The sequence below is a fragment of the Miniopterus schreibersii genome (genome assembly GCF_964146895.1).
Source record: "Miniopterus schreibersii genome assembly, chromosome: 19".
Taxonomy (NCBI): domain Eukaryota; kingdom Metazoa; phylum Chordata; class Mammalia; order Chiroptera; family Miniopteridae; genus Miniopterus; species Miniopterus schreibersii.
Genome location: NC_138119.1, coordinates 8,315,631 through 8,336,038, shown reverse-complemented (window position 1 = coordinate 8,336,038; position 20,408 = coordinate 8,315,631). Strand labels below are relative to the sequence as shown.

At 47.9% G+C, this 20,408-nt stretch overlaps 1 protein-coding gene across 2 annotated transcripts in view; it reads right to left on the bottom strand.

The window, feature by feature from the left end:
• Window positions 1–718: 718 nt before the first annotated feature.
• Window positions 719–20,408, bottom strand: part of SLC22A15 (solute carrier family 22 member 15) — a 44,514-nt gene continuing 24,824 nt past the window's right edge. Inside the window, exons 6-12 of one of the 2 annotated variants that reach the window (XM_081120484.1) lie at window positions 17,764–17,979; window positions 15,718–15,858; window positions 13,553–13,638; window positions 7,767–7,887; window positions 6,581–6,653; window positions 4,346–4,534; window positions 719–4,046 (exon numbers count right to left, since the gene is read on the bottom strand). In XM_081120484.1, the coding sequence (XP_080976610.1) occupies window positions 3,960–4,046; window positions 4,346–4,534; window positions 6,581–6,653; window positions 7,767–7,887; window positions 13,553–13,638; window positions 15,718–15,858; window positions 17,764–17,979 (913 nt within the window). In that variant the 3' untranslated portion in view covers window positions 719–3,959. The remainder of the gene's footprint in view (window positions 4,047–4,345; window positions 4,535–6,580; window positions 6,654–7,766; window positions 7,888–13,552; window positions 13,639–15,717; window positions 15,859–17,763; window positions 17,980–20,408) is intronic. The other variant, XM_081120485.1, reaches the window with a different exon arrangement.

The following is a 20,408-nucleotide window of genomic DNA, read 5'->3' as shown; positions in this document are numbered from 1 at the left end:
GCATCCTTCTTAAAATGGTCTGTCTCCAGAAGGGGCCTAATCCAAACATCTGAGCTTTGGCTTCACAAGGGTTCCACTGGTGTCTATTCTTCTCAACTTCCTGTTCTTGTCCTGAAAGCTAGGGAGAAGCTGGGACGATTTCTAAGTCTTTGAAAGAGAAGTGTCCCCTCTTCTCTTGAATTAACTCTTTCACTGGAGGCAGGGCAGAGGGATCATTAAGTGCATGGGCCTTAGCATAAGACAAAATGGGATCTAGACCTTGTACTGCCACTTACTGGCTGTGACCTTGAGAAAGTTATTTAATGCCCGTAAGTTTCATTGTTTTCATCAACAGAGTAGATTATTAACCTAATAGAGTTGTTGTGAGAATTGCATGACTTAACCATAGAAAGATTGTATTTAACATGGAGACACAGTGCATGGCAGTTACCATCACCATCAACATCATTACCATCAAACAACCCACAGAAAAATAAGGCCTGGATGAAATTCAAGACCCCCTCAAGAATCACAGCTATAGCACAGCCACTTAAGAAGTGCCATCTGGCCTGGCCGGGTGTGACTCCCCAGTTGAGCATCGACTTAGGATCCAGGAGATGGCAGTTTGAGTCCTGGTCAGGGCACATGCCCAGGTTGTGGGCTCAATTCCCAGTTGGGGGCCTGCAGGAGGCAGCTGATCAATGACTCTCTCATCATTGATGTTTCTCTCTCTCTCTCCCTCTCTCTTCCTCTCTCTGAAATCAATAAAGATATATATATAAAAGGTGCCATCTGAAGTCAGCCAATCCAGGCTTTGCCAATTATAAGTTGCTTGATTTGGGAAAGTTACTTAATTAGGGCCTCAGTTTTCTCTGTGATCATACAATGGGATCAACAGTAGATATCTCAGAGTTTTCTTCTGAGGACTGGATGTGCCAAGGAGTATAAACTGTTAGAACAATGCTCTCAGCACATCTTGTTCCCTTTAACCCAGCACCCGGAATAGGATGCGGCACATGGCAGGCACTCAAAATATTTGATGCACAAATAAATGTGATTTTTTCTCTTCTGAAACAGTCCCTTGACTATGAGAAACTACTTAAGGAAATCTTCGGATGTTTTGTGCACACCTTCCTACGATAAACCAAAAGCTATCTGGGGCTGTTAGAGATGCTAGAAAGGAAAGTGAAAGACGGACAAAGCCTAGGTGGCCGCTCCATTTCTCATGGGACATCAACTAAACTTGTTAATGATTCTACTCCTCTGTTTGACTCAAATCCTTGGTTGCACAAGAGAAAAGGAGAATGGACTTTGTTTTTTGACAAAAAATTTTTCCTCCAAATTCTCTGCTACTGCCCCAGGTCTTCAACCTGTTGCAGAGTCATTGGTTTCCTATCAGCTGAATCCTTACCGAGCCTTCTCCCTCCCCGGCTGGGCTGGGTTGGGGAGATCATAAATTCCTTCACCGAGAGAACTACGCCCGATAGCCGGGCCCAGGAGCTCTTCCCGAAGCAGGCCCTGTTATCACAGGAGGTGACAGCTCCGCGTCTCTTACCACCCCTGAAGACCTTCCAGCGGGACAAGACGTGCAGTGGCTGACAGTGATACTGATGCTCCCGACCCTGCGTAGGCCTCGGCTAAAGGTGTTACCTATACATTAAAAGCCTTTCAATAATGTAAATTAACACAAATACACACATATGCATATTCTCTACAATCCACTACTCTTCAACAGTTTATATCAAAAGAAAAAAAAAAATTTGTTTTCATAAAAGGCATTGGAATAAAAGAAAACAGTCATTATTAAACTTTGCCAGAAGACCATCTAGAAAGAAACAAAATTTAGTGACACAGCTGACGTGAGCAGCTGATAGCCTGCCTAGCCTTAGTAAGCAACATGTATCTGAACTGTGCATCCTTCCCTCCCTTCTTCTACCCCAACTAGCTGGGAAAAGAGGGTGCCCAGCGACAGAACTAATGGGATCCTCATTTACTTAGCCAGGGGCAGAGGGAACCCCAGCACTAACACAGAGAGAGATTCCCAACTGACCTTCGGATAGAACAAAGCTATGACACTGGTTGTCTCTGGGTGTTGAACCTACAAGTGATACATTTTTAAAATTCTAGCTTCCAGATTTTCTATACTGGGACGTATTACTCTTACAATGCAAAAAAGAGCTCCGAACAACCCCAAGTGACATATATTTCAGTTTATTGTTTTATTTCTAACGCCCCGACCATCGAAGACGAGCTTCTGGGTGTCCTTGTACGCGCCTCCTCTCTCCCTCTCCTGGTGGTGGACAGGGTCTTCACTTCCAGAGAAACGCAAGGCAGGTCCACTGTCTGGGGGCTGGGTCAGATCGGCCTGGGCTTACAAAAGCGGTACTGGGAGAAGTTCCAGTCTCCCTGATGCCTGAAACTGTGACACTTACTAGCCCTTCTGATGTCTAGGCCCATGTTCTGGGCACAGCAGGGAGATACACAAGTAAGAGAGATGGCCCCTGCTTGTAAAGAGCACAATACATCATCAAAGGCATAAAAAACATAAAAATACTCCAGCAAATACAAAGGTACAGACTGGTAGAGTGCAAGCCAAGAGGCCAGTGTGGACGAAGACAGCAGAGTGAGTGCTGGAGCCAGTGGGGGTGACGCCTCCAAGGTTTCCAGGGGCAGTCCTGGTGACGTTGTCTCTGTACCTCTAAGGCAATTTCTTTTTCTCTGAGAGATTAGTAGAGATAGAAATTCTGAAAACACAGACATTTTCCTGGTTGGGAAAGCTACTTAAAGCAACGCTGCCCGGGCCCACGGACTCCAGGTCAATCCTCGGGTTTGAGCTGACATTGCATTTTCATGGGGAAACAGGTCTTCTCGGCACATGATTTTAGGGAACTCAGGATGATTTTGATTTACTTGAAAGTTGGTCATACTGAATGAAAAACCACAATTCCCTATGAAATTACCGTGCTTTCCATTTCACTAAACAGGCAGGGGCGGGCCTCGGACTAGGAGGGTTCAGGTTCTTAAGTGCTGCCCAAGTCCCTCACTGCACGACACTCAAAACAAAGCAAATTTAAAAAATTGTGGAAGAGAATTTTCTCTTATTAAAGATGGCACATTCTCCCCTATATCCCAACATCCAAGAACTCAACATGTCCTTTATTTTAACTGCCCTCCACCTGGTTAAAGCCTCATCATTCACTGGGCATGGCTTTGAAGTGACCGCTGGTCCCAGAATCGGGGATGGAAATTTTCCTAGAGGGGGACACACGTGGGAACTGAAGAAAGTTCACACTCTGAGCGCTGAAGGGAGCTAACCAGGGGTCGGGGCACATCCCTGGCTGAGAAAACTGCTTTGGTACAGTTAGCTGGCTTTTCCCAGAGGCTCACCTGGGGGGCTAAAGACACACGAGACGCAAGTCACCCGGGAGGCAGTGAGCCGAGCTGAGGACGCAGATTCCGTCCGGGCGAAGCTGCAGTGCCTCGGGCCACACAAATGCGGTGCTTTCCTCTGCTCAGACCAAGGTTGCTGGTGAGAGCCACGGATGAGGGGAGAGGTCGAATGTGGCATAAAGATGAATCTTAATAACCATTCAATCTTAAGGGACTTAAGGGTGAGAAAATTTTACTTATTTGCCTTTAGGTCATGATGAAGGAAAAGAGGCCCGATCAGACTTCTGGAAAGAAATGTTTGCCACCCTGGCACATGGATTAGAGCGGTCTGGCCAGAAATCAGGATTCTGAGCCAAACCTGAATTTTGGACACACTAACATCTGTCTCCTCAATGCGATGATGGCCTCGCTCATGAAATTTCTTCTTCAACTCGCTCTGTGCCTGAGAACAGTCAGCGCAGGAGCCGAGCGCCTTCTGTGTGTGTCCAAGCCCATCTCTCTCCAGCTCTCTGTAAGTTTCCTGGCAGAACCTGCCTCAGCCCGAGGCACAAAAGATGATCCTCTGCTCCTGATTAGGAATCTGGGGCTCGTCACTTGATCATGTGAGTCTCTTCATCCGCATCATAAAATTCCTCCTCTTCACTCTCACTCCCCAAAGCACTCTCCTTGTCCCCGGACTGAAACAGGAAAGGGGAAAGGGGCGTGAAGGGATGTCATGACCTTTCCAAAGTGAAAATTACTATCAGCGCTTAACGGTCACGTGTATTTCTATGGCATCTATTGCCCCAAGCATTAGTCCTAAGGTTCTAAGAAAGCTGATGAACCAGCTGCTAATGAAAATCAGCTGCAATTCACCTTTGTTTTCCAGCAGTTTTGCTCGGAACTGTTTATTTTGAGCAGACACACTTCCTCACCCCCCTAAAACTATCAACACCCAAGTGGTAACTCTGAATGGTTAAGACAAACACAGCCATACCTGCGTGGCCTCCAAGGTCTGTAAAGACAGAGCTTCCTCCCCCAGCCTCCGGTAGGAACACACCTGAAGGTCAGCAACCGTCTCTAGCAACGGAGCGTTAAGGGTTTCCGGCAGTAATAAACTCAGGAGGCCCGCGGTCAGGCCCGTGGCTCCAAAGACAATGAAAGGTAAAGACCACTGCACATATTTCTGTGGGGGCAGGGAGTGGAATGAAAACAAAAACTCAGAGTTGGTTTCCTTGCAGGTGACATCGGCAGTGTTGACAGAAGGTCTGCCCTGTTTACCACCCAGTCCATGCCTTCCCACTGGAATACACTGTAAACCACTTTCCCCAGAGAGAAGGACCCTAGGGGATCAGTGTCCCTCAGGCACAGAGGTGGGAGTAAATGACAGCGCTGGGGATCAGAGCAGCCACTGTCATGCACGGGGCGCCCACTGTGGGCGGGGCAGGCCAGCCCCCATGGCTCCACGGCCCCCACGGCCAGGGTTCGCAGGGAATCTGGTGCTCAGCTTCCGTTCCAGGTGGGCAGCTTATGACACAGTGATCTCCACATACTCTCACTTAGGAGATGCCCCAAATATTTGCTGATGACGAACTTTAACGTTCTCAACCCTGGAATCAGCCGAACAATCCCACAAATGCTCACAGATTCGCTTATCACTGGGGCACAGGGTTTAAAGGTATCGACATCCTGAAAAGAAACAGAAGCCAAGAGCACCCTACACGTACATGTGGTTGGAAACCACCTGAACTGGACCCGGCAGAGGGCCAGTGACACGAGCATTTGCTCAGAGATCCGAAAGACATGCTCAGGAAATTTAGTTTCTTTAAATACAGACAGGTTCAAAGAGAGCAGCACAGCAAACACAGTCCCTGGGGGCCCTGCTGGGGCCTTTCTGGGTGGACCGACAGTTTTGAATCCCTGCCCGGGAGCGGCTCAGCATTATCGTCTCTGGTCTGGGCTTCCACATCCTGAGGTGGGACCACTGCTAGTGAGGGTGGCCCCTCGAGTAATGGCTGCTGATTCTGCAAAAGTGAAGAGATGATGGAGAAGAAGGACCGTGGGGATAGAGAGGGAGGGGGGACAGAGCGAGGGGGACAGGAGGATCGCTGACCTCCGGCCACCTACAGACGAACCCGTCAGCACCATGGGTGAGCTGCCGAATCAAAGGCAACACACGCGGTCGCCTCTTCTCAGCTTAGCAGGAGTCAAGAGAGACACGCTGCCAGGTTTTCCATGCTCTGGGGTAGCAGCCAAAGGTGGGCATCTCTAACCATACACCCCTAACATCAGACACGTGCTACAGAAGGGAACTAATATAACTCCTTCGAAAGAAGGGTCTCGTAACCTAAAATAAGCATGCGACACGGAGAGAGATGCTCAGGAAAAGGAAGGGTATGGAGTCAAAACTCAAAAGAAGGAACAGCTGGAGTGGCATTTCAGAGACATCCTGTCCTAGGAGGTGGCGTGTGATCATCAGTGGTCTGCAGAGCGGGTTCGCAAGTGCCATGCCAAACCTGTCCACCCCCCCACCCCCCACCTTGAGTCGTGGCTGGGAAAGCCCTCGGTGAGACCCGGCGGGCACGGGCACGGGGCGCCGTCACAGAACCTGGGCACTTCCTGGCGGGAAGGATTTTCAGGCTGTCATTTAAGTCTAACCCTTTGCTTTGACCAGAAAACTTAGAAAATGGCAAAAAGTATGACTAAACACACTGCTAGGCATATTTCTCTTCTGTTTTCTTTTCCAAGTGGCGCCCCTTTGGGGAAGGTATTTAACCTCCCCGCTGCACTCTCATCTTGAACACAAGGGGACACCACACCCGCCTCACCGGTGGCCGTGAGGACCGCGCGAGATGACACACAGAAAGGGCTGAGCATAGCGCCTAGCACACGGTAGAGCTTAATAAACATTCACTAGCTGACGAACTGTGAACGGGGACAAGCTGGCATTAGCCGAGTGTCCAGTGAACACAGGTGAGCAGAAAACTGGAGTCTGGGGGCTGGGTGTGCGTGTGTGTGTGCGCGCACGTGTGCGCGTGTGAAAGCATCCTTGGTAGGAGTCCATCACCCTGATGGATACTGAATCTAAAAGGACCCTGAACCTAAAAGGCGCGTGTTCACACGTGTCAGGCTGATCTTAAACTGGCAGCTGTCCACCGCCTCTTCTACTCGAAAGCACAGGCATTTCCAAAGCAGTGGATCGACAAACACACACGAGGAGAAACAAACCCACCAGAGAGGGGACGAAGGGAGCGATAATCCCACCGACTCGGGAGATCATGGAGCACGTTCCAAGCCCAACGTTCCTGAAAGGCATATGAAAAAGTTTAAAAAAATCAGTAAGTTCTAGGGGGGCAATTTAAAGACCCCGGGGGTTGGGGGATTGTGGGCCTAGAGTAACACATCCCGCAGTAAAGGCACAGGATCCTAGAGAGCAGAGCTGCTGCCAACGTCCTATGATTGCACCGTCCAGCGTGGAGCCACCAGACGCATGCAGCTACCGAGCGCTCAAAATGCGACTGAGGAGGAGGAACTGATTTCACTTACCTCGTTTTAATTAATTTCAATTTCAAGAGCCACAGGAGGCTACTAACTGCCACACTGGGCAGCACAGAGATAGAGGCTGGTGCAGAAATGAGCACGTGACTACTTCTTGTCCAACGTTCTTATGGGCTTGGGGGTCTCGGGGCTCCTATCGGTAAATACGGCCATAGAGAGCCAGAGCTTTACGACCCAAAAAGTCTGCCCACTTATTTCAACTCAGCTAATTAACTATCAAAGCATCAGGCATATAAACAGGAGCTGACGGAGCGTGCATTCTCAGGAAACCAAGACCACTGCCTGCGGGTGGAGTGTGGGTATGAGGAAGGTGGCAGGAATGGTTATAGGTGGGGTGACCGTGCATCTGCTGTCATCCCAGAGTAAGTTCAGTAACACATTCCTCTCGCGTGTCCCCGTGTGGAAGAAATGGTCATTCATCCCAGTTTATAGCCAGTAGCCAGCTGAGCCACACCCGGCCGGGCCTCTTATAATGTTTTTAACCAATGTTACCCCAATAAATTTAATTTTGACTTTATTAATAATTGAAGTCCTCCGAAATAAGATGACGTCTAAGCACTATTCGGGTGACGGGACGTGTTTAGAGCACAGTCCTTCTCTCATGATTTCCACGAGGGAATTCGGCTCAAGATCAAGCTACAGTCCCTTAGCCATGGAGCAGAGAGCCGTCGAAACACACAGTTTCTGAGCTCCCCCTGCTTGCTGAGCTGCTGCCGGCCGGCGTGAACTCTGCTCCAGGCAAAAGGGGAGCCCTGCCTGTGGGATGCGGGATGCGGGATGCGGGATGCGGGATGCGAGCATCTACGCCAGGACGCAGGATGCAGGCCGTGCGGGGGGGGGGTGCTGTGTGGGAGGCCTACCTGATGACCGTGGGGTAGAGCTCAGAGGTGTAGATGTAGGCCACGTTGAAGGCAGCGCTGATGGTCAGCTTCCCCAGCAGAGACAAGGACCGGCTGTTCACCACTGCGAACACGCCTGTGTCTGAGAAAAACAAGGGCCCGGTGGAACAAAGCTTTTTCAAATGACCCATTTAGTTCTGCAGGCGTGAGAGGCATACATGTGGGTCTCAAACTGCAAGGGGGGAGCGTAACTGAACAGGCATTCTGAAGGTTTTGTGACCGCTCACAACGCAATGCAGGTGTCTCCTCAATGTGCTGGCTGCTCCCCTGAAATCTCACAGGGTGGGGGTCATTCTGCGTGTGTAAACCACACTCACTCCTGAATGACAGGGCTCCCCGAAAACTCCCATTGTGGGAAAGCAAGCTTCGGAGAAACTGCCAAGGTTCATGGACCACAGGTGTTGACTGCGTCTCCTTTCTTCGCAGCCTTGGCCACCAATCAAGGAGGGTGTAAAATGGTCAGTGTGACAAGCCCTGGCGGGGACGGAGGTCAGTCTGAGAGACAAGAGAGGCGGGGGTGAGGGCCAGAAGCACTCCTGTCTTCCAACTGCAATCCTTGGAGTCCCATTGCAAAAGTAAGGAATAACCCCATTACATCACCACCAGAAGGCATGAAACATGAGTGTTCGTGAGAGCACGAGGCTTACAGAACCACTTCCCATCCCTCCCCGCCCCAACTCACTTGAGTTAAGAATCAATGATATTTCAGTTTCTTAACATAATGTTTTCACATAATGCAGAAATACAATTTATGTCAGCTCACTTCCCTATGGAAAACACAATTAATTTTCCTGTGTTCTTTCCTTTCTTAACATTATCCCCTCTGAGATCTTACAATTTAATTGTTTCCTTTCAAACATATTCAGCCTTTCCCCTTCAGTCACCCGCCAGCTTCAACCTTCAAAATAACAATTTCCTCCCGAGGGAAAAAAAAAATACTCATCGACTCTGCTGTACCCTCCCCGCCTCACTATCAAACATCTCCAATGAGTGACCAGCCCTCCATTTCTCGATGCAGATGCCCGGTCACTCGCCAGACCCAGCTCCCAAAGCCACCCTCTCCTGACACTCCTCCACTTGAAGGTCAACAGCGATGTCCGAATCCCCAAAGCAATTGCCTCGCACCCCCCTCGGCATTTCCGCCGAACAGAACACGCCTGCCCCCCCGTGGGTGCCGTGCCCGGCTCACACAAACACTCTTGCCTTAAACAACGCAAGGTGCAATACCCTCTCCTTCCTTCGACCTTCGTGCCCTTTGCCGATCCGTTCAGCTGGCACGCCCCGGGCACTCCGGCGGTCGCCTGCTCTCCCACCTGGGCTGCCCACAACACACCCCGAGTGGGCTCAGGCTGGGGCCGGGCCCTGCGTGGCCATTTCCCTCGCAGCAGCCCCACGGTAAGGCGCACAGTGGTGCTCACTGAGTATCTGCTGAACAAATACCAGTGGAAGGACTACGACAGGGATTATTTTTTGGTAAAGCTTTATTTTAATAAAAGAAATCTTATATTGTAGAGGCTATTTCTTCTCTGGCACATCTTGCCTTTAGTGGCCCTAAAAAGGCGGTTCCTTCTGCATTTCAGCATTGAACAGAATGCAGCAAATACTTTTAACCGGCCCATGAAAGAAAATGTGTATCCTGCTGCACAGAAAACCTCCCAGGCTCCATAATTTAGAATAGTTATTTTAAAAATTTTAAGAAGTATTTTGTATATATTGTTCAAATAGCATTTGTTGACAATTGAGTGCAATTTAAAAAAATGTTACTTTTTTATGCTATGTGCCTCTTAACCCTTATAGAGGGATTAATTTGGTGAAAAGAGCCTGTTCACGCCCCCTCAGCTTCTGAGCAGGGAGGCGGTAACACACTCCATCTACAGTACGTTTCACCTTCGCTGCCTGACAGCGAAATAAATCTTCATCTGCTTTGAAGCTGGCTCCTGGACACCGCGGCCCCGGCGCGGCCAGGCTCCACCACCTGGGCCTCCCCCGCTCTGCCGGGCTGTTTGGAAGGAGATGTTTGTGACTTTAAGTACCGGATGGATTATTTTAAGCCATGAGGTGCTTCTGGGAAAAGATCCCTGCCTTTCAGCATTTACCCTGAGACAGGTATCTGGACTCTTGACATCTAACAACTTCAATTAAACCAATAATGAGGGCAAATTAAGTCCACGGATTATTTTCCAGGAAACTGAGCGGGTGGCATTGAAGCAAAGAGCAACGTGAACGTTTGCCTGGTTGCCAGTAACTCGGGGTCTGTCGAGGCGGCATCTTCCAGGGCTGCATGGAGACGCGCTACATCTTTAACAACAGGCCAGGTGGCTGCCCTACGGAAAACTGAATTCAAATGGCCAAACCCCCACGAGACCCAAGGCTGGAAGAAGTTCCCCAGGTGAGGCTCCGGACACCTCCAGCTGGCCCATCTGGGACACCTGGCTCAGCCACCTGCCCTCAGAACATTCCCGTCAGCCTACCGTCCTTTGTTGAAAAGATTATCTTTTTCTACTGAATTGATGTATCTTTGTTAAAAATCAATTGACCATGTGCATCTTCTCTATGTATGTTTTAACTAAATAAAACATTTAAAAAAGTGAATAAAATCTCAGCCCCATCCTCAAAAAATAAAAATAAAAAAGCAATTGACCATATATGTGGATCTATTTCATACTCAATTCTGTTCCATTATTTACACAACCATTCCTATGCCAGTATCTTACTGTCTTAATTAGTGTTAACTAGCAGTAATTTTTAAAAAATCAGGTAGGGTAAGTCCTCCAACTTTGCTTTTCATGATAAAAATTACTTTGGATGTTCTAGATCCTTTGTATTTCCATAAACTTTTAGGTATTATCAATCTCTATCGACAAAAAGGAGCCTGCTGGAAATTTTATTGGGATTGTGCTGAAGATGGATCGATCTGGGGAGAATGGACATCTTATACAATATTTCCTGATTCTTGAGCATGATAATCTCTTCATTTATTCTATCACTATTATCGCCAATTCATTTATTTAGTCTTTACTATCTCTTCCATGTTTTACAATTTATAGTTTTCTATAGGTCTTATACATATTTTATAAAACTTATCCCTAAATATTGTGTATATTTTACTTCATTATAAATGGCACTGTTTTGTTTCATTTCAATTTTAAATTGTTTGTTGCTAATACATAGAAATAACATTGTGCGTCACATGGCTTTGCTATACTCTGTGCCTCAGACAGAGAGGCAGTCATATACAGATGCTTAAAAAAAGCTGGTAGGTGGAGGTGAGTTGGCAGAAAGGATAGAATATGCACGTTCGGCAAAGAAAAAATGAGCATTAAGAGCCGTGAGAAAGTGAGTGGTCTCCAAGCTCACACAAGATGCTAATAGAATTTTTCAAACTACTACTAGGCTTCTTTCTTAATATGTATTTATCAGAATTTTAATAACTTGCAGGTTAAAACGAAGAACTTTGAAAACATTGGAACTGCAAAGAAAGCCATCCAAATATTTTAATGAGTACATATGAAAGACTGAATGTTTAAAGAACAAATATTTTTGAGCTCAAAGAAGAGAAGATTCAGAAATAGCTAGATGACTGCAAAAAAAAAGGGGGAAACCATCTGTTCTCTGTCTCTGGCGATGAATAAAATGAAAGGAAATGGGCTCAGTTGTAGCAGAAGAGGATCATTCTGACGTTCTAATGTTTATCAGAAACAGAAATAATTTGCTAAGGGACATTACGGTATTTCTTTCCCTGGAAATCTGCAAAAATAGACTAGATGTCCACTTTTCCAGGTATGACAGAGGCACGGTGTTCCCGAGGCACAGCGTGGAGTGTGTGAGACGCTGTGTGATTTTTCCTACTCTGCTGTGCCATGTGTCCACCAAGGGGCACAATCGACCAAGGGTTCAAGCTGCTCTCTGAACACAGCCTGAAGTGAGCAGAGTAAGGACGGCCTGGATTGCCTTCGCTTGGGGTTTTTGTAGAAAGGGCCGGGTGCAGAGTCCTTGGGGGGGGGTCACCTGGAGGGTACAGACAAGTGGGAGAAGGAAATTCACGGGCTGGCTGGCTTGCAGGGGTGCGACAGGTTACAGGTGCGCTTATAGCAACAATGAAGTTTTCCCTGCAAGATGACAGACAGGATGCTGGACCAGTACAGGTAGGAAACATAAACAACTCGAATTTCCAAGTTGTCTCCAAAACACAAAATCTGCTGAACCTAAAGCTACAGTCACCTGAAGCCCGTTACTGTGCTGTCCCGACAGACAAACCTGGGCACCAGCAGAGGCAATGATTTGCTTGGGGAATAAGAAATAGCCAACCTCACCGAACTCTCTCATTTCCATGCTTTCCTGAAAAATCACTCCAAGGCTGTCCTATTGGGTAAAATCCTAACTTGTCACCAAGCTGCACCCTGGATTCACAGCACAGACCTTCGGGCAGGACAGACTGCGTGGCAGGTACGGGAGGGTTAGAGTTGGAAACCGTGGCTCTGGAGTCCTCAGCGAGACACCAGCACAACTGAACCTCAAGGACATGCAACGATCCAAGGAGCACTGTCACTCAACGTGCTCAGACGGGAGGTGAATTCTTCAGTGTTCCACCATCTCACAGTGACCCCCATGAGAAACAAGCTCCATGACGGAGCTCTACCAAAATCGAAAAGGCCCCCAAACAGGCCTTGTGTTGAACGTGTGTCCCAGCAGCAGAGGGTTTGTTCTGACCAAGCCTTGTTGTTGAAAATCCTGCCAAAGCCACAGCTCCGATGCATCGCCAGCCAGCATGCCTCAGGCGGGCTAGTCCAAAAGCAGGTGAGAGCCAGCACTCCCTGCACGATTTCTACAAAGGGTCGGGTGAGGTGAGATGATGCCGCCTACAGGGACCTTTTGAAGCTATGTTTGCATAGCAAAGCTGTAAGTATATAAAAATACCAAAGTTGCCCTGGCCGGTTTGGCTCAGTGGTTAGAGCATCAGCCTCGGACCGAAGGGTCATGGGTTCAATTCCCGGTCAAGGGCATGTACCTCGGCTGCAGGCTCGATCCCCAGCCCCGGTCTGGACACGTGCAGGAGGCAACCAATCCATGTGTCTCACGTTGATGTTTCTCTCTCTCTCCCCGCTTCCTCCCTCCCCTTCACTCTCTCTAAAAAGAAACAATCAATGGAAAAAATATCCTCAGGTGAGGATTTAAAAACAAAAAACAACAACATGAAAAAAAAACCATGAAGTTTCCTGAACATGTTTTACTCAGACTTTATATGAAACTGAGACCATGTCTATTGTCAACAAGCGTGAATATTCTCCTTTGTGTTGCCCTTATTGTTATTGGGAGTATTGATGGAGGTACTGAGAGGTGCCAAAGCCACCTGTGACAACCAGAGACTGTGATGTCGCAGCTCGTGATTGGCTGGAATGACAGTGTAAAATGCCGCCCTGGACAGAGCTCCTTTTTGCGCAGAACCAAACGGCCCTCCTCCCGGCCATCATGAAATCAGCAACTCGAAGAGCACAGGACTGCGGCCCAGACACCCAGATGGTAGCTTAATCGCCTGAAAGAATTAATAGTGCACCTCCAAGCACATCACTCACCCGGAGAACAGCTCAGGCGACGGGGGAATCTGGCCCATTATACCCCACACAATTGCTGAATAATATGTAATCACAGAAACGAAGCCTGGCATATGGTCATCTCTCTGCTATATTGAGATTCATTGTAACAGAAGCGCTGTCCAGAGCCCTGCGGCAGGGGTTCGAGGGGCATACCTTTCTTTTCCGGAAGAAACATTACAATGAGACAAGCCAGTCCTCCCAGGCACAGAAACCCCGCTAATGTCCGCTTCCGGCCAAACCTGAATAATAGAAAGAAATGACACGTTTCTCTCAAGGATCTTACAAACTCATCTGCTTCTTCCCCCGGCCTTCCTTTCTCAGGGTCCTCAGGTTCATTGCACGTGTTCATCTTTTCTTAAGGAGTAGGTGGCAAATGGGACTGCTCAGGACATAAAATAACCATCGTAAGACAAAGGAAAAGTTGCTGGGTGGCAGGAGTAAATAATATATATGTACGGGGGGGGAATCATTCTGTCTATTTCTGTACTTACTGTGTTCCAGGCAGTGTTTTAAATGCTTTCTATTATCTTAATCCTAATGATAAACCACAGGGCGTGTACTGTTCCCTAGACTCCCCGTCTCCCAGAGAAAGAAACAGAAAAAATGGAACCTGGTAGCTCATTTCAATTTCAGGTCACTTGAATCTTAAGCAGTTAAAATTTTAAACACTGTCCTTTCTCTCCCTTAAACGTACAAACAGAAAATTTTTCTTATTGGTAGGTCAGAATTACGTGAAATTCATTGCACACTTGATTGGGAGAAGCAGTTTTCAAATAAGAGCTCTAGGCTTGGAAGAAAGGTGCTCACATTAATCAGCCTCCCTTTCCTGGGGGCTGCAGCTTGCTAGGTCCTCTGTTAGGAACTTCAGCGTTACTTGTCATCTTTATGACAATGTTGCCAGGGGAGTTTTATAGTCCCTGGTGTAAGGGTGGGGGCCAGGGAGGCCTAGGGAGGTAACTTGTCAAAGTCATAGGACTAACACGTAGCTGGGGCTGGATGTGAGTTCAGGTCTGCCTGACCCCAAAAGCAGCATTCCTTCTGTCTGTTTCAGACTTCCATCCTGACTCCGGTGGTAGTAGCTGGGAGACAGGGAAGGACTTGAGCCTCCCAGCCTTTCAAGTGACAGGTCCCATGCTAGGCAGGCACTAGGGCTGCGAAGACACATAGGATGCCCTCATGGACAGCATCCTCATAGCGCTTTAAGTGGTCATCAGAAGTGTGCACGGGAACCTGCAACAGCACAAAGGAGGGGTGTTTGGCACGCTGGGGACGTTTGGGGACAGATTTCTGAATATGCCGCCTAACCCGGCCCTTAGACCATGATGGGAATAAGCTTCGTCACTCACGGAGGGGTCAGCAGAGGACCACCTCCCGGAGAAAAGCTTCCAATCCTACCACTCAAAATGTGCTGAGCTCAACATCCATGGCAACAGCACCAAGGGCAATGCTGAAGAAATGCCGCCTTTGGTTAAAATGATGACTTCTGGAGACTGAGAAATGGCGCAGTCCAGCCGATTCCCAGCTCACACAAATGGGATTTTTCGTTGCCGGGTCAGGGGCTCAGTAACAGGAGGGATCTGAGAAAATGGAGGACAGGGTGCTCTATAAAAGAACTTAAGTATTTTGAAACTGTGGCCACTAACAATGAGCAGCAAAACAGAATGTATTCTTTCCCTCAACAAAGTCACAAGGGCCTTAAGAGGTAAGAAACATCTTTCTAGTTCCCCCAGTTCTTTGTCTGAACTTCTGAACAGCAGTGATTGGGTTGATGGGGTTCTACTTCTATCTACATAGAGCCAAATAATCCCACCTGCTGGGACTAACAAATTATGCACAGATGACTCAAAAACCTTCAAGTAGTGCCTGGCAGTGTGGCCCGGTTGGTTGAGTGTTGTCCCATGGACCAAAAGGTTGCCGGTTCGATTCCTAGTCAGAGCACATGCCCAGGTTGCAGGCTCGATCCCCAATAAGGGAGCGTGCAGGAGGCAGTCGGTCAATGTTTCCCTCTCTTTCACTCGCTCTCCCTTCCTCTCTCTCTAAAGTCAATAAAAACATATTAAAAAAAAAATGCACAAAAAACACTTTCAGTTAGTAACTCCTTATAATACTGGATTGCAAACCTACATAAAAATTTGTAAACATGAAACTCTAGAAATACTGCACTAAAAATGAATTTTAACTGTGGTTGGTCTGAAAAAATTCTAATCACTGGAGTAATTAGCAGATGCTATACATGGATAAAGACAGTCCTGCTTAGGTATTTATGCACATGAGAGTGTGAGTGTATAAAGCACACTTCAATATTCACCTGCACTCACCATTTGTGGTTAATCAGGTAGATGCAGAGAGGGTAAGACGGAATCTCTATGAGGCCGGACAGGGCCAGGTTGGCATAAATGTTCCCGCCTAGATCACCTGCACTCAGGGTCAGGCCATAATACACCAGGCTGCACACAAACCTGCAGGAGGGGTGAAGAACAAAAGGAGCAGCAGTTAGGATTTGCCAGGAAGATTCAAACTCTGGTTCGACAGAATGCGATCCATCTCAAGCAATAGGTTTGACCCTCTCGCTAACATTTCTATCCCAATCTCAATTTCTAGACTAGGAAAAGACAAAGAACAAAAGGGCCTTGGAAATCATTTGTCTAGACGCTGGATGAAGCAAATGCCTGGCCTGCTGCTGAAAGAGAAAACACATCATGCTCTCGTCAAGCACTTTTGCATCTAATAGAAGACAGTGGCTCCATGCTTACTTGATTTAACACAATTTATGGAACACTTGCCTTAGGCAACTGTCGTAAGATTATCAAAATGATTATAAAAAAGAAGTCCCAGGGAGAGAGCCCACAGAGGGTGGCGTTGAGGGCGTGGGCTGAGGAGTGACTGGATAGCCAGTGGGTCACCTGCAGGCCAGAAATGACTGGCGCTCGGACCCCAAGCCGACTCTCAACCCCACTCAGCACTCAGCAGGTTCATGTGCTGCAGCCACCAGAGCAGGAGGGAAGAGACAAGGGGGTTGGTGGAGGCAGGCAGGCTTCTCAGGATGGTCCACCGGGGAAGGGCCCTTTGGGAAGTCATGCGTTTATTTACACACTCCATTGCGGAAACACCTCCTAGGTGGCAGGCGCTGTCCCTGGCACTGAGCCTACTCCCCTTCCTGGGAACCAAGGAGCCCAGGGGCAAGGCCAAAGTGCCATCCCGAAGCTGCTAGTTTGGGGCTTCCTCCAACACAGTGAAGGGAGTAATAGCAACTTCTGTGTCTAGGAAACTGCATTATTAAAACAAAACAAAACAGAGCAGCAGAACGAACAAAAATAAACCCTGAGACTAGGCTTTCGTGATTTATGGGTACATTTTGTAAACCACACGTTTCTACACAAACAGTAAAACACTCGGGCTTTGGAAGTTTGCCAGTTTTTAGGTTTTCGCGATGCACTTTAACAAGTGTTTATTTTGGGGTGGTTCTCATCTGCTCCCCTGGTTTTCCTTAGACAAAGTCTAACGCGCTATGGCTATGATGAAATCAAAGGGGAAAGGAAAGCTTTCTTCCCATCTCTGCCAAGGCAGCTGAGTGGCCCAAGCACCCTGGGCTAGGAAGAATGGGCTCTAGTGACCAAGAAGGGGGGAGGAGGGAGGGAGGGGCGTCCTGCAGCGGGGCTGCTTGATGTTCATACCTCTGGCCAGTGAGCCAGGGCAGCGGCTACTCCCCATTGCTTCTTACTGGGGAGACCTGTCACTCATATGCTAAGGACAATGAACAGCATGGTAGCCAGGACATCACAGGTGAGGATGTGGGGGGCCACGGAGCTATTTTCCTTGGCCCCTAGCACCTCGCCTGAACAAAGGACACAGGCTGGGAGGCGTGCAGATGAAGGGAACCTTTCAAAGCCAAACCTGCCCGGCTGGTATGGCTCAATCGTTAAGCATCGACCCATGAGCCCTGCCCGGGTGGCTCAGCTGGTTGGAGCATCACCCGGTACAGCAAAAAGGTGGCAGTTTGATTCCCAGTCAGGGCACATGCCTGGGGTGCTCTAACCAACTGAGCCATCCAGGCAGGGCCTATTTTTCTGGGGAGGGGGAACAGGGTAACTTAAATATTTACATCAAATGCTCATAAGCAAAGGTGTGTTTCTGACGTCAAGTTGGGTAAACCTGCCTTCAGGCACTATCATTTCCTCCTTGACAGGGAGGGTGTGAAAACAGAGGCCAATTCCAGGCACTCAGGGAGGGGACCTTGTTTCTGGGAAATAATTTCGTGCTGACAAAAGAGGTAAAATTTTGTCACCCCGAAGAAGGACCAGATGACCAACAGGCCTTTAGCAAGGGGAGCTGAAGATCAACACAACCCCCGTGGCCATAATTACCAGATGAACATCAGAGTGAGAGTGTGCCCCAAGAGCACCCGGTACCGGAACAGGTCCAGGAAACTTCCAGTCTCCTTGCAGCTCCTGTTGGCCGGATGCGTCAGTGAGAAGGTGCACTTGAGCTTGCGGTTCCTCCTGGCGATGCGGTACAGAACCGCTTCCGCCTCGCTCAGGCGACCCTGGGAGTATAACCAACGAGGTGATTCAGGAATGAATCTGAAAGAGACGTCATTAAAGGCTGTATATTCATCTGGGTCCACATGCAGAGGGAGGAGACGATTCACCCAGGCTGTGCGAGTCCCTCACCGCCACCGATTCCACGGCAGGCCCAAAGCTGACTCTCCCCGCGACAGGGAGAGAGGGCTGCTGAACACCTGCCAGCGGTGAAGGGTGGCTACTTTATGAATGGGAACCGAGACCACGCTGCCAAAAGAGCAGGGAAACTGGTAAATGGTATGCATTTACTTTTAAGAACATTTTAATATGTGAATGGCAAGGTAAGACTATAGCACTAAATACTACAAATGCTTCATAAGGCACAGCTCGGAGTCCTGGCTCTAATCACAGCCCGGTGTTGTTAGAATAATACTGTGGAGATAGCAGGCGTTTTAAGTTCTGGAAAAGCCCCACAAAGACGATAAAAATCTTTATTATCTCATCAGAAAGAGTAAACTTGTACAAAGTGTTCTAAACATAGTGATATGTGATTAAGAAGGGAGAGGTTATTTTAAGACCACACATAAAAACTCAACAGGGTTTATCACAGATTAGTTCCTTTTGAGCATTTACTGCTTCAAAATACCCCAAGCAGCTGAGACACTGGCTTCAATATGTCACGAGGATATTTCCTGAATCCCCCAAGATCTTATAAAATACAAGTTGCTTCCTGGTTAGCTTCCAGTTACAGAACAATAGATAACTTCTACTACGGCTACAACGTATTGAACATTTATTTTGAGACTGATAACTTCCAACAGTTTCAAGACTTAGACATCACGTATACCTTCCTTTCCCTTCCCAGTTCTGCTCGCACCTGTAGAGGACTTTTCAAAGACAAAACTAGGCAGGAACATGGAAGTCTTGTTTACTAAACACATGAAGTGCCTTTTGATCGAATTTGACGTTATTGGCCTAAAATGAAACTTGTATAAATAACATTGGCTATTTAAGGGGCTTTTCAGTAAGGGCAGTGGATTGGCAACAGACACCAAAGAATCTGGAACTTCCTGGACAGTGAGTCCATCAATAACCATTTATTAAGCACTTGCATTTTGTTACTGGGGAGAGAATATTCCTGTACAATGTTTGTCAACAAAAGCAGGAACTAAGGCCTCTACAACATCCTGAAAAATCCCTTTATTTACTTCCTGATTACCACTTGGTTATTACTTTACACCAGTAAGTAATCAAGTAACATACTGTTGGCAGTTGGGTTTGGCGACCATCCATTGGATCAGCCGGCCCTGTCCACAGGTGAGGTGCGGTGTAAACTACCTGCTGAAATTTAACTACACATAGAAAGAACAAAAGAGGACTTCTGGGGTGAATGCAGATAGTATACTTAGAATAGAAAAATCAGTGAACTGCTAGAAAATACAAGATAAAAACATTTAAAACTGAGGACTGGGAGGAGTGATAAAGAACCAATAAGGAAATAGCCAAAAAACTAAGTCATTATCTTTGGGTAATTGAGGTCATTTTCCTTTCCCTTTAACTTCTCTGTGCTTTCAGAATTGTTTAAAAGCCAAAAAAAAAAAAAAAAAAAAACCTTAAAACTTTATCAATCATTTTTAAAGACAGTAGTTCAGAGATACTCAGGCTTTGGAAATTTGACTCTGAGTGAATGAAGTTATTTTTACTTGGGAAAGGGTTGATCTTGATTATGAAAACTCAGGAGCTGATATTTCTCCACAGTTCGAGGAGCCAGTAAGCTCCTCCACAGCCAAGGCTCAGCCGCCAGCGGGCAGACCGGGAGCGGGAGCCCGCCGCACGCAGGCTACGCAGGCGGGGCATGAGGCCGGGCTCTGAGGGAGCAGGCTTAGAACACGCCGCCCTCCTCCGACTGAACAGCGTTGCCTCTGCTCAACGCTGTTAACCAGTGGAGAAACCTTTGCGAATGAAGGGGGCCCTAATTTATAAAATAAAACTGTTCAAATTCAAGTGTTGTGAAATGGAGGAATTTCTAAGCTGAGTAATAACAGTTTCAATAAAAGCAATAAATAAGGTATGGCTCTAAAATAATGTGACTTTTTCTTATGTTGCTGAGGGCTAATTCCAAATGTTTTTGTACCCACATTTGCCCAACCGATACCAGGGCTCTACTGGGTAGCAGGCCCTGGGCTTCGGTGCTGGAGGAAGGTAACCTGCAAAACGCCTGCTGCTGTCAGAGCGCCCCTGGTGCAGAAGGAGAGCCGGGCTCCAGCGCGAGGCAGAAACAGGAGCACCGCTTGCAGGGTGCGGGCTGAGCGCTTCGGATTCAGAAAAGCAAGCGAGTGACTTGTGGCTGGAGGTAGGATCGGGGAAAGCGCAGGGTGGGCAGCATCTGAACAGACCAGGAAGGCTGCTAACAAACGGGAGGAAATGGGGAGAAGGCGCCGACCGAGCAGACAAGCCCACGGCACGACTGGAACAACGAGCAGCTCAGT